Raw genomic sequence first — 26,064 nt, 5'->3', positions numbered from 1 at the left:
TATATACACACACACACACACACACACACACAGTGGTACTTTGACTTACGAGTTTAATTCGTTCCGTGACAGAGCTCGTAATTCAATCTGCTCGTATAGCAAATCAATTTTCCCCATTGAAATTAATTGAAATGCCATTAATCCGTTCCAGCCCCCAAAAAAACACTACCTGTTTTTAAATAAGAATTATGTATTTATAAATAACAAATATTGTATTAAAAACATAATATCACGCTATCTCCTGCAAGCTGCTGGCGTAATACCCCTTATCGCCTCCTTCTGCTTCAGTATGCTACATATCATAGAAGTACTACGCTCGTACTGCCTCTCCAATTCCATCACACGCACACCTCGCTCATGTTTTTCCATGATTTCATGCATTAATTCAATCAACATCATCCACTTCTTCTCAGCACTTGCTTTCTTAGGACCCATGGTTAGAAAAAAAAAATTGGCAAAATAACTGGACAAAAAGCACAAAATGCGAGCACAAAACACAGAAGAGATGCTTCCACGGTCAGGTAACCACGTGAAGTGAAGGAGTGAGACGCGGGAGGCTGGCCGCCACGCCAGCTAGTGGCGGCGTACCTGAAGCTCGCTCCTCGTAACTCACATTTTTGCTCGCAAATCAATACAAAAAAAATCGACGGAACGACGCCTCATAACTCAGAAAACTTGTATGTTAGTGCACTCGTAACTCAAGGTGTGTGTGTGTGTGTGTGTGTTATAAATTTATAACACACACACCCCCCATGTGCGACACTCCATAAAGAGTGTGTTTTGTGTCTTGGTGCCGCCCCTGATCTGTTCTGCTTCTTATATTTTACAGGCCGAGCCTGACATGAATTCATATCATCACAAAAGGTAAGCTGTGCCAATATTTCCTATTTTTAAATGTAGGCTTTTAGCTGGGTCAGCTGTATCACACTAATTTTTGGCATTTGTTTCCTCTCCCTTGAGATGAGGGACAACTATATGAATACAATTCATATAGTGATTGATACGCAGGCATTCTTGGTTAAGTACAAACTCGGCATTAAAATTCTTCTGAATATAATTACTGTGAGCTCTTTGTTCTGTATGCAGGCTTTCACACACGCATACGTACACAGACTATGTTATTCTATAAATGATATTTCCAGTCTAAGGAACTGGAAATGTTCTGGATTGATGTTAGAATCTCACTGTGCCACTACACTGATTAGATTAGCTTTAATTTTATCTATTTAAAAGGTGCTTTGACGTGCCAGTGGAAAAAGTCCACGCAGGGGTGCCACACCTTGGCTTCACTTCCAACCCAGCTGTCAGTGTCATTGAGTGTGACTGGTTGCCTCAGCGAGCTGGGGGAAGCTTCCGGGCTTTTTCTAAACCATCTGTTGAGGGGTCGATAGTCAGAAGTGTGTTGTTTTTGTTGTTTTTTTTCTCTCTGCAAATGCATTGTTGGGGTAAAAAGTTACTGTATAGCACAAGTAGGAGCAGCAGTTTGGAAACAGAACATTTCTAGAACTTTTTTCCTGAAGGACTACATTGACGGTGTTGACGCCTCAATATGCTCACCTTACATTCACTGTCAGGTCTATTAACTTTCGGAGATGGGCTTATTGCTTAACAATCTTTGTTGGTGTGTGCAAGCACTTCCTTGTGTTCCCTGCTTCCTTGGGCTTTAATTTCCTGAAGTCAGAAGGTTTGTCTGTTGTGCTTTGCCTTTTTTTTTTTTTTTTTTTTTTCTTCTGTCCAATCACAGTCTTCCAGATCAGAGGCTTGTGCTATTGTGTTGTAAACACGCCCACATCGACACGTTTGAATCTACTTGACTCAGACAACAGGAAGCATGTTATAGAACCCAGAATCGTGATTGTGGCGCCGCCCCTTGAGGCTGCCTGCGCGAGCACCGCGTGTCGATTAGGCACATTTGAGTATTTTTCGAGCTTATAGAGCTTGTGCGTAATCACCGGGTGACATTTCACTGCATATATGTACGACTGTATGTGTGTGTATGTGACAAATAATTTCTTGAACTTGAAGTGTGTGTGTGTGTGTGTGTGTGTGTGTGTGTGTGTGTGTGTGTGTGTGTGTGTGTGTGTGTGTGTGTGTGTGTGTGTGTGTGTGTGTGTGTGTGTGTGTGTGTGTGTGTGTGTGTGTGATGAACCGAATGACTGACAGGGGACGCACCCACACTCCCACATTCCTAAGGGATGACATGTTGTTTCTTGGGTTAGGTGCAAAGGCTGGGCTACTTCAAATAATTGAAGTCTAGATATGTATACTACCGTCTGTTGCAGAAAAAAACTATCCACGAGCATGAATGCTGCACTTAATTGCAGTGGAAAGGCACACTTTGTGTTGTGGATAGTGGCAACAGTTTGATTTGAACACTGAATTGCAACACAACGCTCAGTGCCTGACTCGTACACCCAATGCCATTCGTATCAGTAGTTGGAAGTTAAAAACCAACTAATTTCACATAGCCTCCAATTCATGAGCTAACGAAACAGCGCTGTTGTCTATAACAACGGAGCTGCACAATGCATTTTTCTTTAACTGGGAAAGTATGCAGCACAGTCGAAAACTAATTATCTCCAAAAGTGAACTGGATGTCGGTGGGGAAGCTACTACTTTACCGACACTGGCTGCTCTTATGTATTTAACAAGCTGACTTGATAATGGCAGTCAAGGTCCATAGGCCTAGCCTTGACACATTTTATTAGGTTTTCTGATCAACATTATTGCAAGTTGCTAGGAACAGATGGTGCCTGAATAGCCCCCATTTGTGCAAGTCTTTGTCTCTTGATATGAACCGAATACTCCAGCTAACACTTCCCAAACCTCCCCAAGGGCTCAGCCCTCTCGTTTGTATACAAACTAGCTTCTCAGATACAGACAAACTAACTTGATTCATCTCCGTCTCTATAAATTACCATAGCAAAACCAACCCAAATACATTTTCAAAAGTTCAGTGTTTATTTTTTTTCCTGCCTCCATTTGAGTGCACATGCTTTTGTACATGCTACATATTTGTGGACAACAGAAATTACCATTTATTTTAGAGAAACACAAACTTTTATCTCAATTGTAACCAACCTCTACCACAGACCTCAAATAGCGTGTGTTCTATTAATCTCGTATTCCATCTTCCATCTTCCTAGAACAGGAAGTTGTTGGTTGTTTGCAACATTAATCAAGCCCTCTATTCAGAGAACTTCACACTTCCCTGTCTCCAGCAGACGTTGTGTTACTGTTGCTGTCGTTATAAAATCGTATCCACCACCATCACCACCACTGCAACCCAGATACGCTCTCTGACTCCATCTGAAGTTCTCAGATCATTTATGTAGTGTGTGCGCTTGCAGAAATGTTTATGGCTTTCTGTCCGTCTACATTCCCTGGAACGACATTGTAACAACTAGGCTTTTTCTTTCTTTCTTTGGATTGTTTATGAAGATATTCCATGAATGCACCCCATATGTTTGTAAATGTATTGGCTGACTTGAACCTATGAGTATGCTCTCCATCTGTATTATTAAAACCATTTCATTTCAGCCTTTTCTGAAAGCTGAGAGGGGAAGATTATTGCAGCATTTTCTTGGTAGCACCCATTCCAAGAATTAAAGTTATCTGTTCTTCATACACGAGTGCTTGAGCGGCCTCTGAAATCCCAAAGAGTGCAAAACAAAAGAGAAATTATACAAGAGAAGACAAAGCCAAAAAAGATATGTTAATGTGCTCTCCACCCCCTTACACATACCGCACAGTGGTTAAATTGTGGAGGTTTTTTCAGATTCCGCTTTATGCATGGCCTTGTATTGTATCAGTTCATACCTTGCATGGATTGAACATGAACAAGAATGCATTTTTGATAATACCTCGTCACAGATTCAATCCAACAAACCCTAAATCCAGTTCACTGGCCCTAGCCTATTTCTAGTGGTCAGTGGTAATAAAAAGAGAAACAAAATGTGAAAGCAGTTCTTTGGACTTGTGGAATGTTCTCCCTGACATAGTGTGACAGACGGAGGTCAAACTTTATTCTCAGTTGCTGAAGTAAATTATGTCTCTACTTATAAATCACCAATGGTTGAGAGTCCCAGTTCCTCCCAATCAGCACCTTATCCATCTGTGGCGGTAAAAATTAAAGGTATTTTTTGCAAATGGAATGGTTTGTAAAAATGGAAACATCAGGCAATTTGTGAACCTTTTTTTTTTTTTAATTAGTTGATGTTGACACCAACCAATTTAGTTGGGGATTCTGTTTTTAGAAAAATATATGCTCCTTTTCTGCTTCTTTTTAACAAGTTCACGGCTCAACATCAACGCTTGCCCCCTTGCCTGGGGCAAGTAAACTCTGTGTTTGGGCAAGTGGAATGCCTCATGCAGTTGTCTGATCGGGAAAGTGAAAAATAAATGTAATCTCTATTAAGAAGCCCATACTGCATTATCATCACAGTTTCTGAAATTGTTAAAAATGTAATATGGGCTTTCTATTATAATCTAGTGCAGGTTTCACAGCTATAAGCACAGTAGTTTTTGAAATATACCAGATTTTATGTGGCCAGTGTGGAAAAAGGACGGTAAAATCCACATTATTCCTGTTTTCACAAATAGAATAATACTTTGACAAATCAGAAACTGTTAGAAATGCAATATGGACTTATTATAATATAGTCCAGGTTTGACAGCTATGATTACAGTAGTTTGACTACTATAAGTACGGATCTAGACATGGTTTTAGGTGGTCTGCGTTACAAAAGTTGAAAGATTCCGAGGAGTTTTAATGCACCATAAAAACAGGCACTGTGAATTGGCTGCTCACTTCAACGTTAAGTTGAAATTGAAATCTGCGAATCAGAAGCTAACTTTAGAGTCGTTACTGTACATATATGCAGTGAAATGTAATTTACACCCGGTGATTACGCACAAGCTCTATGAGCTCGAAAAATATTCAAATGTGCGTAATTGACATGCGGTGCTTGCGCAGGCGGCCGCAAGGGGCGGCGCCACAATCAAGGTTCTGGGTTCTATAACGTGCTTCGTATGTGTGTGTATGTGACAAATAATTTCTTGAACTTGTATTGCTGAAGTGGAGCTTTTCCAGCTGAGCTGGGTGTGCAAGTGGAGGGGGCCACGGCTCTCGCCGCTGGAGCCTGTAGCTTGTGCGTTCTAATAATTTAAAGAAAGAAAGAAAGTGAAAGAAAGTGTGCTCCGATTCAATAAAATTACATTCTACAATAGGTCCGTCCACTTGATTTGTCCACTTGGGGAGCAGAACAGAGTACTGGCAGCTTGTGAGAGGTGCCAGTATGCGCTCCATAAGAGTAGTAAACGTCATGGATATGATTTGGATTGTGATATCAAAAATAAGAAGATAATGTTAAACCGAGCATGATGCTTTGATACGATGAGTAGAATTAGGAAAAAAGTCAGATCAGAGAAGAACAGAAATGTCCAGAGTGGACAAGGACACGGAGAACAGATTCACTTGAAGTAGTGTTGAAAAGTTTCTCTTTTCAGTGAGCCAGATGAAGAAACCGCTCTTACAGCTCCCAAGCATTTCTTTTAACTATGAAATTGGATGAAATATTTGTTTATTTATTCCACTACAAAAATAAACATAATTTATAATGATTTAATGTGATTGGACTCAGTTAACATCCCCTAAAACAAATTACACAATTATAATGAAAGCAAGGCATTTAATGGAAAAAAAAAAAAAAAAAAATCCTATCCTCTTGTCGTAAATCCAATATGAATATTTTTCTTGCTCCATTGTCTTCAAACGCAGTGAAGATTGCAATGCTGCGCAGAAGATCAACATTACCGACAATACACAATTATTTTTTAAATACTTACATTTCCATCGTCTGCAGTTTTTTCGCAGACAATTGCTATTAATTCCTCTTTCTTTTAAAATATTTTTGCTGTACTGTGCAGCAAACAGAGCAATTCCCATGCTTAGCTCTTAGCCACCAGACCGGCTTATGCTGGCGCTCAGTCAGTTTTTTGTTTGTCTCCACCCACTGCTTAAGTTGTCTTATTTCACAGTTTGTGTGTTAGTTGGCTCATCAGTCTCAGATGTATGTGCATAAGCACTGAAAATGTCAGTTTCATTTTTGTCAGTTCAAGAGGTTATTTGTCACAAACATACACATAGGGTCATACATATATGCAGTGAAATGTCATGACACCCGGTAATTACGCACAATAAGCTCTAAAAATACTAAAATGTGCGTAATCGACACGAGGTGCTCATATGTATATATTATTGTGAATTTAGGGTACAGCCTTACTCTAGTTTATACTTCCCCATTAAGCTGCTGCAATGACTGAATTGCACCTAAGGGCATCCTTCTTATCTGATCTTCATTTGATTATTGCACTGCTGTGGATTTTTATCTCTTGGCCTTTTAATTTCTTGGCATTCATTTATTTGATTTATGGTGTACAGCTCTTAAATATATACTCAAGAGTAAAATATTAAACCTCCATTTGCTCATTTGTTTTTAAAACCAGGTTGTTTAAAACAAAATCTTGTGTGATTAATTTATTACTTTACTGGTGTTATCGCCAGTGGACAAAAACCCCAGAAGTAGTTCATATTCTTGATTTAACCACTTCCTGTCAGAAACACCAATTTAGCTTCTGCCTTCCGCTCAATGTCTTCAAGTTCAAGAGATTATTTGTCACATACATACACATGCGGTCGTACATATATGCAGTGAAATGTCATGACACCCGGTGATTACGCACAAGCTCTATAAGCTCGAAAAATACGAGAAAGTCTGTTCTAACTCTCTATCACTTTCAGTTTTAACCTTTCATCCTCGATTGGACAAAAAATGTGCAGACCTCAGTTTAAATCTGACGTTGTGTAAATTCAGCTTTTTAAAGCGTACATATTCCATAGTGTCACTTTTGTATTATTATGCCATGTTGGCCTTGTCTATTGGTTTTTCTGCCATGTGGGCTAAAATGTGCCTGACTTTTCAATACTGTCAGAAGGTGTGTGTGTGTGTGTGTGTGTGTGTGTGTGTGTGTGTGTGTGAGAGAGATGTAGTATGTAATGCGCTGTTTGACTGCCACACAGAACAGTTTGGACTGATTTTGTGTTGCTGCGACACACACACTGTCAAACGTGTGCCTTTTCTGAGTGCTGTGGGGCTGCTCTGGTAGACATGACTGGTGAGTGTTTCTTGTTAGTAAACACCCCCCCCCCCCCCCCCCCCCCCCCCCACAGCGTGCCTGCACAGAGGGGGAACAGCAGGCCCATACGATTCGAGCCACCGATGCTCGACTTCCACGAGCAGTGAGTAAACTCCCCAACAAGAGCAATTATCTGAGCTAATCGCAATCATTTCATAAAATTGTCAGATTACATCATTTTGTGTTTTTTTTCCTCTTAATGTCAAGTGAAATTTAAGCCAGTGTTAGAAATGTAAATCTATATCATGTAAATGAGGAGTGTTTTCATCTGCTCAGTTGCGAAAAATTAACTGTTCCAAAATGTTCCTATGTTCAGTGCCAGCCTAGCCTGACAATCCTCCAAGCTGCTGAGGACAACTAAGGATCCAGATATTTACTGTCCTGGGTATCATCATTTTAGTCATACAAATGGCTGGGATAAATATTAATAGTCTGTTTTGTTAATTTTATGCGACTATATACATACACAGTGTGAGTGTGATGAACTCCGGAATTGATGAATAAATAATGTTTTAGTTTCGACTTGCCGATTCAGTTCAGCAAAAAATTGTGGTTGAGGATGTGAACGGCTGTAGGCTTTATCAGTCTAACGTAGGCCGCTCCATCTAACGTAGGCCGCTCCATGCTCGCTGTCTGATAAGGCCCATCACAGAGCTTAGCTCAGCATTGTGATTTATAATCTCAGACCATCTAGTCAGTAGGAAACGCAGAGAAACACCTTTTCCATTTCAATGCACTTTGCATTAAATGCAAAGCACTGTCACCAGTATGTTAACCCTGGATCAGAAAACTCTGGTTCATACCCTGTCATAAGATGTTGTATGTATTTTGTAGTGCAGATGAGACTCCTTATGTCCTCTGCTGTGTAACCATTATATCCCTGTAAGAAGAGGCTAAACACAATCATTTCTTCATGTTTTCTGGACCAGATCTTTATCAATTTACCTATAAACAGTGTTGCGTTCTTGCCCTTGTGTTTTGGCTTTACTGCATGACATAAAGCTACCACTGTCAGTTTTTGCTCATAATCTTTCTGTCTCGTGTCCCTTCTCTTTCCCTCCTCCAAGGCCTGTTGGCATGCCAAAAATGGAAAAAGTTTATTTGCACAATCCTAGTCCAGAAGAAATAAGCTTAATATCCATATCAGCCACAACAGCACATTTCCATGCATCGTTTTTTCAAAACAGGGTAGGTATTTGTACTTTTTGGAGCGTTTCTCTCTTTTTAAAGCATCCTTTTGTCATCAAATGGACGTCCCAATTTAACGAGTAGCATTATTTATGAAGTCCTCCTATTCTCATTCTGTGTACCTGCGTTCTCTTAATCTCTGTAATTCAAATTTAGCAAAAGCTTTGCCACTGTGGCCCGTTTTCCCCGCCTATTGCCTGGTTCGGAGACTCTGACCCGCCAGTTCTGTGCTAAGTTGGCCTTGTCAGAAAGGAAGAAATACCAGCATGCCAATCGTAAACTAAACGTTGTAAACTACCGATTTTTTTCACAAGACGAAGAGACTTTTAACAGCACCAAACCCTGTGACCTCGGCGCTCTCTCTGTCTTGCAAAACTCCTACATTCACTGCTGCTGTGAATGTTATTATTAAAGGACCGTACCGGCATCAAATTGCCTTCTAGCCTGTTTACTTGGCAGCACACACTTTACATTACCCCCGACCGTTTTACTCATGATGCCTTACATTTTTAGATAATTTTCTTGGTTCCATTTGAAAAGATGGAAGCGCCATTACTTTTACCGAATACAAAATATGGCAAAATAGAGGAACTTTGACAAAAATATGTGTTGCTGTAGTTGTCAGCGGGACTGACAACTACAGCAACATACAGTGAGGTACATTTAAGGTAGGTTTCTCTCCATATTGTTTGTATTTTTCAAAACCCCCCCCCCCTATCATCAGGAAAACGGCCGCGGTGGTGTAAAATCCACCTTGAATTGTCAGTGTTTTACCAGCTGTGGTAGTTTTAATTAATTTAACAGTCTAAATATATACTGGGTGTTTGAGGTTCAAGCCTTTAAGCCTTGCCTTTTATTGTTAAATAAATTTTAACCGAAATTAATTGGATCCTTTATCCTTCTGATTTCAAACTTGGTTTCTTTCCTCTCCCTGCAGATAATTCAGCCAGGGGGGAATACTTCGTTCGACGTGGTCTTCCTGGCACGAGTAGTTGGCAATGTAGAGAATACTTTATTTATCAATACCTCACATCATGGAGTGTTTACATATCAGGTCAGTCCAAACCAAATGACGTGCTATTAAATTGTAATAAGTATCAAATCCAAATAAGGGAATCAAGACATTAGATTTGGACAATGTCTAAAGGCTGGTTAACACTTTTCAACAAAAATAAAACGCATGAATAATAAAATGCATCCAGTGGCGTCATGACGGGCACGAGACTCCATTGATGGGAGACAGAAAAAGACGGCCTTCAGTAATTGATTGTATTGATTGGTATATCGGTCATACTAATTTACAAAGATACAGACCTAAGTATTCACAGATGAGCAATCCAAAATCAACAGTTTGGTTGAGCCAGTCCCTGATTTTGCTATAATATGAATATAAATCCTGAAGTAGAAGGGAAACCTCTGAGAAAGGAAAGGGACTGTCTTAGTCGGTAGATGAGGATGTTAAGAAAACAAATTGCAGTTTTATACAGACTTGTAGTTCAATCCACCCAGCACAGACGATTTTATGGATTACCAGTAAAGTATTTGAGCAGTGTTTCTGAATGAACCCTGTGCCGCTGAGCCCTAAGAGTATATCAACTTTGACTCCAAATGACGTGGTCAGATCTCAGGTCTACTCCGATTACAAATTGTTTCACAACCAGTCCCATAGAGAGGATCATGTCAGTTGGTGTGTCGTAATTCTTGTTGTTTTTTTTTTTTTTAACGCGTGGTTCTTTTGACCCAGGTGTTTGGTGTGGGCATCCCCAACCCGTACAGATTACGGCCGTTCATCGGTGCAAGGGTGCCTGTCAACAGCAGCTTCTCACCTCTCATCAACATCCACAACCCTCATAGCGAGCCTTTGCAGGTAAACGTTGCTGAAGAAAGATGTCGCGGTGCACATCTTTCTGCACAGGAACCAGTTCAGGCCTCCATTGGAATCTGTGACAGTTAACCCTGAGGCAAAATTTATGATTTAAGATTTATATTAGCCCTTAACCATCAAGGTATGTCAGAATATCAATTTAACCGACTGATTTGGGCAACAGCATTTAAACATGGTTTTTCATTGCTTGTTTTTATTTTTTTCTCTCATAGAGGATTCATTTCGCATGCAAATGACTCACAAAGGTCATGTTCTATTTCTGGACGTCTTCACAGGTGGTGGAAATGTATTCCAGTGGAGGCGACCTGCACCTTGAGCTGCCCACTGGTCAGCAGGGAGGCACGAGGCAGTTATGGGTGGGTACTATCTCGAGTAATAACAGTAGTATTTTTTTAGACAAGGGTACTAGGAAATGGGATTCCAAGATAATGGACTTGTCCAGAGAATCAGCATTACAGTGGAACTTGGTAATTCGTGGTGTTTACTAGAGTTGTGACGGTATGAATTCTCCAGCCGAATATCTTCAACCGAATCAGATTTGACTGACAAAATTCTGAGTGGGGTACAGCCCTAGAAATAATTATAATAATCAGACCCACACAAATTAAATCCCCCCTATGTTTAATGGACTGTCCCTCCCCCTCGTGCTCAAAGGAAGTGACGAGCGGAGAAACTAAAAAAAAAATGTTTCGTTTCTCCAGAAGTTCTTGAAGCGGAGAAACTGAAAAAAGTTTTGTTTCTCCAGAAGTTCTTGAAGCGGAGAAACTGAAAAAAGTTTTGTTTCTCCAGAAGTTCTTGAATAAAAAATGATTGTGTTTATATTTCATATCCAACACCATATGCATGCCTTTAACTTTCAGCAGCAAAAAAAATGAAATACAAAACATGTAAATTTTATTATTTGGGGTGACGGTAATGAGCTCAACGATGCCGTGACGTCCCGTGACCACAGTGATGCGTTGTCGTCACTGCCCCAGCGTTTACCAACATGGGTTCCAAAACAGTGATCAACAGCTCCCTAATGGGTTTTCAAAGGATGTTTTAAATCTTTTTTTTTTTTTTTTTTTCCACAATATTTATTTGCTCAACTTCATTAAGTAAGTTTTTGTTGTGATATTTGCCACTTTTTGTCAGTTGAAATTAAATGTTAACCACACAGACGTTGACTCAAGGCAGATTGAGTATACAGTAAAGAATTGTATTTTATTTTTTATTTTTTTTACTACAAAGAATTATGGGAACCTCCTGGATTAATGGAAGCTGTAAACACCTCATTTTTCTCTCTTCGTATCTGAGAGTCTGCTCAATCATGTCTCTGTGTCCTTAAACCGAGCTTCTTCTTTCTATTCCCCGGCGCCATCTTTCTGTTTTTCAGGAGATCCCACCGTTCGAGACCAAGGGGGTGATGCGGGCGAGCTTCTCCTCGCGTGAGGCCGACAACCACACGGCTTTCATCCGGATCAAAACCAACGCCTCGGACCCAGACCAATTTATCATCCTCCCTGTGGAGGTGGAGGTCACCTCAGGCACGTGCACACACCCGGCCTACCTGCAGCTGGATGGTTTACGGCTTATCAGTGGTGAAACTGGGCATACAGAGGGAGGTAGACCTTTAATTACATCATCAGTGGTTTAATAAATAAATAAATAAATAAATAAATATTTGTGTGTGTGTGTGTGTCAAATTGGTTTGTTTTACTGATTAATGAAGTTTGGTTGGCTTTTTTTATTTATTAATTTTAAGTCATGAAAGTTAGCATTCAATTTCTCATGTTCTTGCTCGAGTTTTAAAAAGCCCAGAACAGATTCCTCCGCCCCGCATTTAGAGCTCAGTAACAACAGTTTGCCTATCCAGCGATTAGAAGCGCAATTATTTAATTTCAAGTGGCTAAAATTCGCTGCTTTGAGAAGCCTTCATCGGTATTATCTGATTGAGAGCAGCGTTTCAGATTGCCCCACCACCACCACCACCCTTTGGACTGTTTGGAAACATTGCAAAGCATTTTAAGCTTCATTTTCGTTTCAATATACCACATTATCGTTTTGTGACTGTCAAGGATCACTTTAGCGGGTGTTAAGAGTTCCTTTTACGGGAATCAGCAGACAGAAATAGCGGAGGTGGTGGGACGGCATTAAAAAACAAAACACATTTTATGTCATTTTACTACATCGTGCTGTAATTGAACTTATATTACTCTTAATTCTTCTTTGTCCACAGCGCCAGGGATCTACTCCTCCATAGAAATGTTAGACTTTGGCACACTTCGCTCACAAGGTTACCCATTTTTACTTTATCTATGTTCATGTTGTATTTCCTCACTTTTATAAATGACTGAAATGTTTGGTTTGTTGATCCAAGTACAATTCTCTTGAATGTTTCCAGATAAACCAAAGCAGTTGAATTTGCATCTGCTTAATTCTGGGGCAAAAGACGTACAGATTACAGTGAGTATGCTCAGTCAATACAAAACAATAGGAATTGGCCAAGAAAATGCCAATTGGTGCATCTCTAGTTGGTAAACATGTTTGGTAACTGAACGAGATGATTTGTATACTGTATATAGTTAGCCGTAGTAGCTCACATACGTTGTGATTGGCCTCGTTAGGAGACGCTGCTGTGTGAATAACTGATGGTCATTTAGCTGCAGTAACTCAAACGCCACGGAGACTCCATGTTACACTATTGTGGTGCTCAAAATATTTTCCCAATGTTGGCAGGTCTGTATGTAGTACTTGCTTATCTTTAACTGCAATACTTTATTGATGAAGAGAGACGATTAGGTTTATTAGTTTTATTTTTTAAAATTAGTTATATCATTATAGTTTTATTTTTTAAATTAGTTATATCATTATAATGTGCCTTAAAAAGGTCTTTAACTTAATTTAACTCTGACACCTGCAGTCACCATGTATACAATGCTTACATTTTTGACATTATAGGCAATGAAGGGCCGTACCGTTGCAGATGAACAGTTGAAATGTTGACTCTGTCCGTTTCTTGTCCTTGAATTTATTTAGACAGAAAATAGCAAGATGTTATCATCTTTCTTGCTGACAAAGTGTCTTGTATTCATGGCTGAAAATGAATGCTTGTTGCAAAATCAGTGTGGTTGTACGCACTGTGTCATTATGTCAAGTCCATCTTCCAGTCTTTTAAATATTGAGCTTGAAAAACATTTGCCCAAAAGCCAGTTAAAAGGCCTATATTGTATAAAAGTCCTATAAAAAAATATTCTTTCTATCTTGTGTACATGTGCTTTCTGTGTCTTTGTATTATAAAACAATCCTACTCTGTTCCCTTTATCACTCTTCTATGATATTATCTGTCCCAGATAGTATTGTGCAATGACTTTAAATGTATGAGGTAAATACTAGAAATTTGTTTTAAACGTGTCTTTTATCTGCATTTTTGATTTTTTCTAGAGTATTCGAGCGAGTCCATCAAATGATGCCGTGACTATAGATTTCAAAGCAATCACACTGAAAGCTGGAGAAAATAAATATGCCAAAGTTGCCAGTATACATTTTGATGGTAAGTTGGAAGTACATTTTTATTTATTTATTTATTTATTTATTTATTTATTTATTTATTTTTGTGAACAATACTCTCATCTTCAAGCATCATGTTTTCACTTCAACTAAATTGTCAGATTTGAAGGATGACGTTTTGCTCTGTAATTGAATACATATTTTTTTCCTTCTTTATTTCCAGCTTCAAAAGTTCAAAAATTATCACAGTCTTCAGGTAAAATAACAGTGAAGGCAAAAGAGAAGAGCTACTCGAAACTTGAAATCCCTTACCAAGCTGAAGTTTTAGATGGGTATGTTTTTCTTTCATTCTTATTTTAATGTGTATAGTTACAAAAATATACAGGTACTCCTCACTTCAGTGATGTAAGTGCACAGTGATTGGTCCAGACATAATGCCACGGTGATTGGTCGATCACATGAGCCAATACCGCACTGGCAACCAGGATATTTAAAAACCTGTGTAAGGCTGTCTTTATTTACACAATTTATTACCAAAACATTTGCGTAACCCCCCCAAAAAATGAAAACCCCCCCCCGCCCCAAAAAAACCAGCACCCCTCCACCCTGACCTTGCTGCTTCCCAGGGCCGCTGACTACTCCCTGCCCACCGCCTTTCCCATCCACCTCCCTCGCCTCCGGCACACTGAGGACAGTCCGCCCCGGTCGAGTCACATCACTCTGAGTGGGGACCATCCCACGTTTAGCGGTCACCAATAAAAAATAAAAATAAAAATAGAAAACAATAAAAATAGTGTTTTTTTTATTGTAGATGTATTTAGTTCATGTATTCTATTTTCTGACGTTAATTGAATGAAACAAAAAAATCTGCGTGTGCTGTGCGGGTGTGAGCTCTTGCCTTACGAAAGTCGGAACCTATATGGTCATATCATATTATAGGCCTCATATGAGTGAAGATTCAGCAACTGGATGGCTTATTTCTCAAAAAGTCAAATTTGTTCAGAAACAGATTTTGGTGGACTGATAAGGTGAAATCAGTCAAAGTTATGGATTAAATACAACAGGGATCATAGAACCCGTTCCAAAACCCCATTGGCTTGCGTCACTTCAGAGTTCCAACTGGCGGTGTGAATGCAACCAGAAAAAATGCCTTTGAAGGTATTTAGATCTTGGGGGACCTTCCTAGTTCCCCTCAAGGAGTCCCCAGAACTGTTCAGTCCGAAAAAGCCTATTGAGGCCACTGTGCTCCTGGGAACAATCAAAGCTTTATAAATAGTTTTATACCCTTGCCCAAACTATTCCTTACCACAATTTTATTGCGGAGGCCTACAGAGAGTTCCTTGGCCTTCATGGTTGGTTTTTGTCTTGAGATGCAGTGTGAATTGTGGGACCTTATATGCACCGGTGTGAGTCTTTCTACACTATGTCCAATCAAGTTCCAGGCACATCTCAAGGATAATGAAAAATGAATTAAACAGATTGGAAGCATAATTACTGCTTTGATGAGCAGTTTTTGGCAGTAATCAACAGGCGGCTCGCTTCATGTGTGTGCGTGCCGCATGAAGTCGACCGGACTAAAAGTCTGAATATATTTCGCGTTTATATTGTAAAAAATATTGTGTATGTTATAAGAACCATTTTAAACAGTTAATCACATTCTTCAATAACCAAATGTTATTTTAAATGCCCCGACGGCGTGGTGCACCCAAGCCCCGCAGGGCTGGGGAATGGGAAGGCGCAGTGAGTAATTAGTGTACCTCCACCTAAGCCAGTTTGTGGCCCTGGAGGGGCACTGTAAAGCCGACAGCTGTCCCGAGAGCGTGGATTTACAGAAACCGAACTGTATTTATGTATGTATTTATGTACAGTATGTGTACAGTATATGTTTTGGGGATTCATTCACAAAATAATTCTCCACTTTACAAATATCAAACAAAATTCTATGTTTGAGAAATATTTCTGGCAAAACTCTTGCAAACCCAGTGACGGTTGAGTTTCTGTCATTTACATTTTTACGGTCCATCTTCTGCTGTATAGCCCAGTTCAAAATGTGATCTGTCGCCACTGAAAATGTTCCAGGGTTTGTTGCCTATGGGGGTACGGTATTTATTTATTGATTACCTTCATCCAGTAAGTGCTGTTGTCTTTGTGGCAGGTATTTGGGTTTCGACCATACGGTTACCCTGTTCCACATCCGCGATACTGTGACGGAGCCCACAGTGAAGCCCATCCACCTCACCAACACCTTCCACTTTGCCATCCGCATCCACCACGTGACCCTGCCTCCAGAGGCCAACGCCATGTTCAAGGTCTTAACTTGTCTGCCCATAATCTTACCCCGCAGTCTCTTGAGACTGTTAAAGGGATAGTTCTGTTTTGGGGAAAGTATCACAAGAGCTACGCTAGTTGATCCTCTCTGCAACCTTGTGTTGAGCTAACACAGTTAGCATACCTCTCTGTATTGTACACACAGGGATGAAATTGGTGTTGACCTTCTCGCCTGAATCTGGGTAAAATAAGCAAATTGCTAATTTCCCTCAAACTGGAGTATCCCTTTAAATTAAACTTGAAACCACAGATTAGTGCGGCTTGTTTATTTCTTTTCGATAAGAAATTAAAGTTCAGTAACGCAGAGGTTGCCAAACAATTTTTCTGGCCAGGCCCGTTGGCGGTCTAAACTTGGGCTACGCTCTGGCCCATTGCAGAACTAAAAGAAAAACTAAGCAACATCATAAACGACACCAGCTGTAGGTGGTGAAGCGTTGGAGAGCGCATGATGACAGATACATTACAGTACATTGTTAAAGCTGCTGCCTCTGTGGACTATAACGGACACTTGACTCTGCATCCAAGACGTCAAACACTCTGAAGCCCTTTTTTTTTTTCCCCCCCCCGCCCCTCCCCCCCCAGGTGTTGAACTTCACCCAGCCGGTGCTGATCCCCCCACAGGAGTCACGTTACATCTTCTCTTTGGAGTTCTGCCCTCTGCGGCCTTCCAAGCACATCGACAGCAACATCCTGCTGGTCACTAACGCCTCAAAGTTCCACCTTCCCATCAGGGCCTACACAGGCTTCCTGGAGGTGATGCCAGAGGAGCGCGTGCAACATGAGCACACATCCACACAAAGCCACCGGGAAACTAGACAAGAATATTGAATGCCAAATATAACACACACACACACACACACACACACACACACACACACACACACACACGATAATACACTCTCCCTCTTTCTCTTTCTGCTTCCAGCCCCTAGCCCTCCTCCCCAGTCTGAATGAGCGCTTCCTGGACTTTGGCGTCCTCAGCGCTACCGACACCAGCAGCATCTTGTTGGCCGTTTTTAACAACAACCCCATCGAGGTACAAGGCAGGCGGAGGAGGATTTGTGCATGTATTTTTATTTTATTCTTTATTTTTTTCATGTTTGCTTTTGTTTGTTTGTTTGTTCCAATTGCATTATTGCTTTAGCTGTATGGAGTTAATATAGTCTCAAAGCTATTTAGAAGCACTCAGATTTAATTATGTGTAAATAGTTTTGCCGTATGGGGATTATTTCTAAAAATGTTATCAGATTTGGGAAGCTGGAAATTGATCGACAAATGTATAGCTGGAACCAAAAAAATTTTGACTTTCACTTATATTTGTCAGATCACAATCTTTCTTTCTTTATTTGTTCCGCAAATGTATTTGCACACAATTCATCATCGCATTTCATTCATAATCATTGTATTGATGAGGAAATGGTTTTGAGACTATACTATCTCCGTAAACCGTCAACAACCTTAAACAACCTTAAACACTTTAAGATACTGAAGACTGGTACAACTGACAATCAGCGGACCATTAAAGAAGCGAGGGAATAACATTGAGACATTAGAAATTAAGTTTAATAATCTTTGTTTTTTTTATCAGTCACAAAAAAAAAAAAAAAAAAAGAAATAAAGCATCACTTCTACAGTGCAGCAACAAGGATTTGGAGTTCACAAACCATCCCGTCAGACTTGTTTTAGCTGTTTTTGAAGTTGATGAGCTATGGGAAATGACTGCTGTAATCCGAACACCCAGGCTTCATTTCCGCATCTATGAAAAACCTGAAAAGTCTCCTATCATAATTGTAGGTGTGAATCTCTGCTGCTCCACATTCTGTATTAAAGTATCGCGCACATCTAATATCTCTCTCTCTCCTGCATTCCCGTCAGCTGGTGCTGCGGCCCTGGCAGGTGACCGGGGAGAGTGTGAGCATGGAGCTGCTGAAGGCCGAGCAGGGCAACAGGACCAGCTTAGTGGCCCGGGCCGGGGAGCTCCACAATGCCACCGCCTCTACTCACAAAACAGTAAAAGATAACACTAGAGTTCACAGATGTCATGTCACGTGAGAATTGTATTTTTCTCCAAAGTTTTCCAGATGGTGGCTTGGCTACATTTACTACAACTTATCAAACCCCAAACAATGGCAGACCTGCCAACCTGCATGCATTTTGTGTACCAACTACGCAATTCTTAGTCGAAATACGCAGGTTCGAAATGCCAGCTGAAATTTTAGTGTGTGTGTGTGTGTGTGTGTGTGTGTGTGTGTGTATTTGGCTTTCGGGTGAAATTTATGGAAAATGTAAAAAGTTCACGCTACAGTCATATTATATGATGAAAGTAGGGCATTTAAGTAGAAGCATGCAATGGTGATTTCCTCATCTCAAACTATTTATTGAAACGAAAGCCAACAACAGCGGTGGGTTTACCACAACAAAAAATGTCAACGTCTCAATAACTTGTCATGTGCCCTTGAGCATCAATTACAGCTTGACAACGACGTCTCATGCTGTTCACAAGTCGACTTATTGTCTGCTGAGGCATGGCACCCCACTCTTCTTGAAGGGCGGCCCTCAGGTCATTGAGGTTCCGGGGTACAGAGTTACGAGCCTCTACACGGCGACTCATCTGATCCCATAGGTTTTCTATGGGAGTCAAGTCTGGAGAATGTGCAGGCCACTCCATTTGAGGTGCCCCAGTCTCCAGCAGCCGTTCCCTAATGATGCGACCTTGATGAGCTGGAGCATTGTCATCCATGAAGATTAAATTAGGCCTGTGTTGTTCATGCAGGGGCACAATGGCTAGATTCATGATGTTATTGAGGTAGTATGGCCTTGTCACTGTACCATTCACAAAGTGTAGGGCAGTTCTGTATTGACTAGACACATCTGCCCACACTGTAACACCACCACCACCAAAGGCTCGCCTGGTGACAACAGTGGCTGATGCATAGCACCCTCCTTGACGTCTCCAACATCATTGGCGGCCATCATTTCTGCTCAACGTGAATCGACTTTCATCAGAGAGAACAGCACTGAGGCCCACTGGTGCCTCGTCCAGCGTAAATGCTCCCTGGCCCGTGCAAGAAGATGATGCCTGTGCCTGGTGGTGTGGTCAGGTACCCTTGCAGGTCGTCTAGCACGCAGACCACGCTGATGTAAACGGTTTTGAATGGTCTGACGTGACACTTAAATGTGCCTGGAGTTGAGTGGCATTCATCATCCGGTTCCGCAGGGCACTGTTCACAATGAAGCGGTCATCAGTGTGGGATGTGGCCAAAGGACGTCCACTTTTATGCCTTTCTGTGACTCTTCCAGTCTCTCTGTTGCAACCTGCTGATGACACTCTGTGACGCTCTAAGCTCAGTGGCCACTTCCCTCTGAGAACATCCTGTTTGAAGCCTCGCAATGGCGAGGAACTGTTGATCAATTATTAGGTGTCGTCTTGGTCTCATGATGTCAAAATGTGAACAGCATGATGGAGACGACTGTTTAAATACCAATTCTAATTGAACCAGGGGAAATGTATTGGTCGATTCATGGATTAAACACCTGTTGTGAATTTTGCCGTTCAGCTTCTTGTTAGAGAACAGCAAGTTGTGCAAAAAGTACTGAAACATTGAACAGTTGGACATGTGCATTCAAAAGTTTAGAGAAGGTCAAATTAAGTTCACCTGTAAAGGTTATAGTGCATTTTAGGTTCATCCTGAAAGCCGAATATCCCTAACTTTTTGTGAGTAGTGTATGTGTGTGTGTGTGTGTGTGTGTGTGTGTTTATTTTGTAATTTAATGATGGAAATCAATCAATAAATAACTATACTGTTCATTTATTGGGTATTCAAACGACATCCCTGGGATTGGACCAGATGCTACAACCTGCAGTTGTGTAAGACCTCCCTCTCCTCTCACTTATCAGCCACTGATAGGCAGTGGTACTTTATTATCCACCGAGACGTAAAGCTGCATTGATGAGGTGACTTGGTTCTTGACGAGTCACTCAGTAAAACAAGTCGTTTTATTTGATTCACTTGGTTTATACGCATGGTGAGCGAAGGAAGACTTCCAGTGAACAAGGGCGAGGGAGAGTGGCCATTTATTTTATTTTTTTGTAATGATTGCAATTTATTTGCAAAGTACCATATTACTACAATACAAATGTATCTTTGCACTTAAAAGTGAACGAGACTTTAATTTGAAGTTTGAACTGGACATTTCCGTGTTAGTTATATGTTGGATCCAAAGTTACAGGTTGAATTACACTGAAACTTGGTGACAGTCCCATATTAAATTTTATTGGAACTCAGTGACAGTTTCATGTTCTATTATTGTTCCATAGTGAATAATGAACAATAATAAACACTGTGTCAAAATCAGAAATTTCGCTATTGTAGTAACTAAATATTGCAGCGTTAGTCTGTATGTGCAGCTGTCCAATCGCGTGATCAGATCACAGATGTATTAGTCTTCGACGTACAGCAGATCGGAAATCGGAATCTGCAGGTCAGATTAAATAAATAAAAATCTGAAATAACAATCGGACAGGAAAATTGCAATCGGTGGGTAAACATGTTTGGTAACTTTACAAGATGATGCATTTCAAGGGGTATATCCTAATGAGATAAATTACTATATATATAGTCAGCTGTAGTAGCTCGCATACGTTGTGATTGGCCTCTTTATGAGACGGCTGCAGTGTGAATAACTGATGGAGTCATTTAGCTGCAGTAACTCAAACGCCACGGAGACTCTGTGTTACACTATTGTGGTGCTCAAAATATTTTCCCAAGGTTGGCAGGTCTGCAATGGGTTTTGAGAAATTCCTGCTCATGCAGTTTAAGTATGGAGCTGTGTGGCTCTTGGGCAATGTACCTTAAAGGATAAGGTTGTATTTCTTTATATTCACAAAGAAAAGTAGTTAAGGCACGTAAATCTAAACACTCTTGGAGAAACCACAGTACAGTACTTTTGAGAAATTGAGCACATTTCACTGTTAATTTTGCACAAGATAAGCAAAGAGAAAAACCACGGCTTATGTGAGGCCCTGATCCCCAATGAGCCCTTACCATACAACAGTGTATTTTGAGTTGTGTTCGTACACTCTCAGCCTGTGGAAATGATGAACGGGTTTGATCTGCAGGTGATCCTGGCGTCAGGCTACTACGCCCTGTTCCGCATCACGCTGTCTGCCAAAGACCTGGAGGGGCACTACAGCGCGGCCATACACATCACAACCGATTATGAGGTATCATGTTTCACGTTTTTGCGGGGGGGGGGGGGATTTCTGTTTTTGTTGTTGACACACAGTTTACATTGATTTCAATATGATAATTGCTGTCTCCCGGTTTAATGATTGCAAAACCACCCTAAATCTTAATTTGATGTCTTTACTTTCCTGTTTTTACCACCAGATTTTGACTGTACCAGTGAAAGCAGTGATCGCAGTGGGCACACTCGCCAGCCACCCTAAGCACATCCTACTACCTCCATCTTTTCCGGTGAGAGCTAAAGGAAAAAAAGCTGACTGTTGCCATTATAATTGCCAAAAGGCAGTCCCCCCATACTGCAGAAATTGCAAGTCAAAGGAAAAAAATCCGTACATTCTGCATGAAACAACTGGACATATTTGAGCACTCATCTATTTCATTTTAAAAACACCTTGTGTGGATTTTTTCTTTCACAATGCAACAAGATTTAGTGGAAAATACAAGGTCAGAATCGACCAGTTGCAACATCTCAATGCTGCCAAATATTTGGCAAATATTCATAATAGCTAGTGAGTTGCCACTTCTAGTGCATATAATGGGTAATCAACCTTTATTTGTCTTTTCAAATGCATAAATCTCTTACTAATAAAGATTAATTAAACCAAACTGTCCACGGCAGCCTCTTAAAGTACTCTATTTGCACACATCAGTATCATATTCATCTTAGTTTCTCTGTCCTCAGGGTAAAGTAGTGCACCAGAGTTTCAGCATCATCAGCTCCTTCTCCCAAAGGGTGAAACTTCTCCACATTCACTCTCTGACCCAAGACAAGCGCTTCTACCATCGGAGGCTAAAGACCAGCCGCGACGAGCTGGAGCCCAAACGCAAGTCTAAGGTGAGACGCCCCGGTCTGCTCTCTGCACCCTGCTAGGCCACTGTCCCCAAAGTATATAAACGCACATGTTGCCTTTTTGAAAATGAAATGACTTCACTATTATCACCTTGTGACGGAATAGAGTCTGTTTCGGTCCTCACCTCAGGTTGCGAAGATCTATTTTGACGCCAGCCTCCAGTGTGGCGAGTACTGTTACGTGGGAGTCCCCTTTATTCTAAAATGTAAGTATTTAAAGTAAGCTAATCTCTTGGTGTCGTATGGTTTGTGTGAACTGCCCATGTGAGGCTTTGCTGCGAAGCAGGATCAATTTACAACTTGGAAGTGTATTTTCCTGATGGCGAACATAAAACACAACATCATTAACATCATTAACTGCTTAATTGTGCTTTGATGTGCATGAATTAAGCTGAATTTGTCTTTTGCTTTTCATTGCTGCCATTTTGCAAACTCCATTAATTTGTGTACATTTCTTGCTGGTGCTGCAATATCTACTCCATAAATCAAATGGCGCAAAGTCCGTTAACTGCACATTTTTTCACCATATGTAATTTATTTTTGACTGCAAAACCTTTACAAGGTGCAGCGCTAAAGTTTTTTTATGTACGTGGCTTCCAGTCAGGTCTAAACTTAGAAACCAGCCTTGTCTCACCTCAACAGCAAGAAAAAGTTGGAGAATGAGATAATTACTTCTCATCAAATAATAAATATAAATGATTCAATAAACTATTAATAAACAAATTCAGAAGTTAATGCCAGCCAACAAAATACTAAACGAACTCAAGTCAGCCACTACAAGACTTGATAAGCAATCTCCTTTTTTGATCTTTTTCATTGTTAGAATTTTTTCATCCTTCTTTCAAAACTTTGTTTGGGTAGTATGATTTATAAAAAAACAAAACCAAAAAAAACCAGCCCGTGTTGAGTCACGTGCAGATAAGTCAGGATTTCAAGTCAGGACAGTTATCTCTTTATCCCGACTGGTCTTTTATGGGTCCTAGCTCTTGGCAGCTGACATGACATCAGTTTTCCTGAATGTTCTTACCAAGTTCTTGAGGCGCTTGAAGCATGTGAATTTTGTCCTCAGAAATTTAAGTACTGGAATGCCTTGAAAAATAGCCTTTTGTGCTGAAGCGCTTGAAAAGTCCTTGGAAAAAAACACATTGAAATCTTTGAAAGCGTAACATAAGAAAGATTTTCCAGAATCTCTTTTATGACATAGATGATGCCAGGGAAATGTAAAATTTAACTCAGCGTGGTTGGAAATACACTTTATAATTTATGGCATTGAGATTTGTGTGTGTGTGTGTGTGTGTGTGTGTGTGTGTGTGTGTGTGTGTGTGTGTGTGTGTGTGTGTGTGTGTGTGTGTGTGTGTGTGTGTGTGTGTGTGTGTGTGTGTGTGTGTGTGTGTGTGTGTGGATGAAGACAGTACTGTATATAATAGATAATACCAACATAAATAATATAATTTCGAAATTAGATTTAAGATTATATTTTAATGAATAAAGATCACATTTGTTTTGCGTGAAGTCCTTGAAAATGGAAAAAAATTGTGCTTCAAAAAAGTCCTTGAATAACATTTTGTAATGCCAGAATGAACCCTGTTTTATGTCATTTTGCCAAATAATGTGTACATTGCCAAATAATTACATTTGGCAAATTCTCAATTTTGATTTAATCACAAAATCAGACTGAATGTTATTTATATAAATGGCCCTTCCACACAAAACTCACAACTATAGATCAGGCTACATGAAATGGTCATTAAAGTTGTTTATTTTGTTTACACTTCCTATTTATCAATCTTGTGTTTTTTTTTTTGTTTTTTTTTTTAATCTGCGTGAAAGGGTTTAGGTACTCAAGTCTGAAATAGAGTGTGGTCTGAAGTTTGAATCTTGACGGTCACGTTTTAGACTCGACTCTACAGCATATTGACTCCATTTGAATCTTAGTCCAACAGTGTGGACATTCTGGACTCTGCAATGTCTGCAAATCCAAATTGATAGGAAGCTATTGCATTTTTTTTAATTGTGTCATTGATTATTTCTCTCTTAAAAAACACAAAAGGAGTGAAAAAAATACATCTATCAAAGATTGGCCTTTACTCAAATGTATTTTATTTTTTTTCAATTCTTGTCTTGAGTTGTGACTCTCCACTCTAAAATCCACAAGCTTCAGTCTTGGACTCGACTCTTGGACTCGCCCTCCCTCAAAGGCTCTCGTCTTGACGCACTCATCTGAGGGAGTCTTGTCTACAGCGCCGATCTGTTTTAAGCAGACCTACAGTATTTGTGTTAAACTGACCTGGGCTGACTTGTGTGTTCCAGCGGAGGCCCGGCCATCCGGTCTGGTGATGCAGGAGGACATGTGGGACGCCGATGTGGATTTATATCAAATGCTGAACAAGAGATGGAGACAGCTGAAAGAAAACTCACAACATATGTAAAAATAAAATAAAAATGTTGGAGATTTAAAAAGTACTTTTAGAAATTGCTGTCTACCAAAATGCAGCGCTAAAGAAGTGTGGCTTAAAAACTCAAACGAATAAAAATGTAACATAAAGGGATGTGCAGTAATGTTATCCTCATTGCTGTTTGAGCATAACCTTTTCTCCTCCAACAGAGCTGAGGCCGTGTTCGAGGCCAACGCCGACCTCCAGAAGAACCTGCAGACCAGGGTTCTGGCTCAGCTGAAGTGGCCGGCCATTGTCAACGCCTCACGCCACATCGTCTTTCCCCTCACAAACATCAACAGCTCCTCGGTGAGAGGACGCGACTGCTCGGCATTGGACGGGCACTTAACTGAGGAGGCAGCTTGGAGTGTAGAGTTGACATTAATTTGGTTGATAACCTCGGTGACAACCATGGGAGTTGTCATTAGGGCCGAAGGATCGCAAATTAATAGAATGCAATTTTCAAATTGTAAAATAGAATGAAAAAGGGGAAAAAAAAATTTTTGCGCTGTGAGAGGCTTGAAGTTTAATCAATCAGTGAATATTGTGCTTTGGTTGAAGGTTTTTATTTTTACAATTCAGTCAAATAAAGATGTTATTCATATCAATTCATGCATCAATATTAATCTGATTTCATCATAACATGTAGGCCTGGCCTACAGGAAAGAGCAGTTTATGTGTTGACTGTATCTAAGGTTACCATAGAAATATATCATAGAAATACCATAGAAAGATGTATTTCTTGTGTTTAGTGAATAATACAGAAGATAAAGAACTTCAAAAAAATCGCACACTAAATCGCAATCCCAATATTGGTCTAAAACATCACAAGTAGATTAGCCGTGTTGATCATGTGACATCATCGTGATTGTTTATTCATTCCATTATCATCAACCTATTTTTTATGACCCGGCTGTAGGAGGTTGAGGTGACGTTGGAGAACCCGGCCGACAGTCCCCTGTTGATCCAGATCTTGCCGCTGGCGCTGTACGCCAACCTCTCTGCCGTCACTGCCAGTCTGGCACAAATGTAAGTGTGAAAACAATTGCAATGGTCTGCCTTGATGCTTTGTACACGCCTGCCTGTTTAGTTTATAATTATGTTAGAACTTCTAAGACAGTGGAAATAACAGAGCCTGGGTTTATTTTTTCATTTTTTCATGAAATTTGCACCCTTCCACTTGATCTTTTCATGGCAGGTTCCCCCTTGAGAGACTTGACAATTTTGAACCCAGCACACTGGAATTCCTAATCTACAAGAATCAGGTTTGTCTACACACTCGTAACGACTATGCTACAGTATAGACTTTGTTGTCCTGAAGAGTGTGTGTGTGTGTGTGTGTGTGTGTGTGTGTGTGTGTGTGTGTGTGTGTGTGTGTGTGTGTGTGTGTGTGTGTGTGTGTGTGTGTGTGTGTGTGTGTGTGTGTGTGTCCCCTTTTTCGTCAAA

The 26,064-nt window shown here is 40.4% G+C and overlaps 1 protein-coding gene across 3 annotated transcripts in view; it reads left to right on the top strand.

Moving 5' to 3' along the window:
* The window catches only part of LOC307247942 (transmembrane protein 131-like), a gene marked incomplete at its 5' end in the record, with an annotated part of 42,108 nt that overhangs the window by 2,888 nt on the left and 13,156 nt on the right, over nt 1–26,064 (top strand). For all 3 annotated transcript variants that reach the window (XM_080024098.1, XM_080024100.1, XM_080024099.1), the window contains 23 exons: nt 830–864; nt 7,232–7,300; nt 8,265–8,385; nt 9,323–9,439; nt 10,130–10,252; nt 10,546–10,626; nt 11,646–11,796; nt 12,489–12,545; nt 12,654–12,715; nt 13,694–13,802; nt 13,983–14,091; nt 15,915–16,068; nt 16,670–16,840; nt 17,013–17,123; nt 17,963–18,097; nt 21,207–21,311; nt 21,478–21,564; nt 22,016–22,168; nt 22,314–22,389; nt 24,494–24,608; nt 24,789–24,927; nt 25,538–25,647; nt 25,817–25,883. In XM_080024098.1, coding sequence (XP_079880224.1) covers nt 830–864; nt 7,232–7,300; nt 8,265–8,385; nt 9,323–9,439; nt 10,130–10,252; nt 10,546–10,626; nt 11,646–11,796; nt 12,489–12,545; nt 12,654–12,715; nt 13,694–13,802; nt 13,983–14,091; nt 15,915–16,068; nt 16,670–16,840; nt 17,013–17,123; nt 17,963–18,097; nt 21,207–21,311; nt 21,478–21,564; nt 22,016–22,168; nt 22,314–22,389; nt 24,494–24,608; nt 24,789–24,927; nt 25,538–25,647; nt 25,817–25,883 — 2,457 coding nt within the window. The remainder of the gene's footprint in view (nt 1–829; nt 865–7,231; nt 7,301–8,264; nt 8,386–9,322; nt 9,440–10,129; nt 10,253–10,545; nt 10,627–11,645; nt 11,797–12,488; nt 12,546–12,653; nt 12,716–13,693; nt 13,803–13,982; nt 14,092–15,914; nt 16,069–16,669; nt 16,841–17,012; nt 17,124–17,962; nt 18,098–21,206; nt 21,312–21,477; nt 21,565–22,015; nt 22,169–22,313; nt 22,390–24,493; nt 24,609–24,788; nt 24,928–25,537; nt 25,648–25,816; nt 25,884–26,064) is intronic.

This window comes from Zeus faber (assembly GCF_960531495.2).
Source record: "Zeus faber genome assembly, chromosome: 2".
Taxonomy (NCBI): Eukaryota; Metazoa; Chordata; class Actinopteri; order Zeiformes; family Zeidae; genus Zeus; species Zeus faber.
Note: the sequence above shows the minus strand (reverse complement) of the source record. Positions and strands in the feature narration are given on the sequence as shown.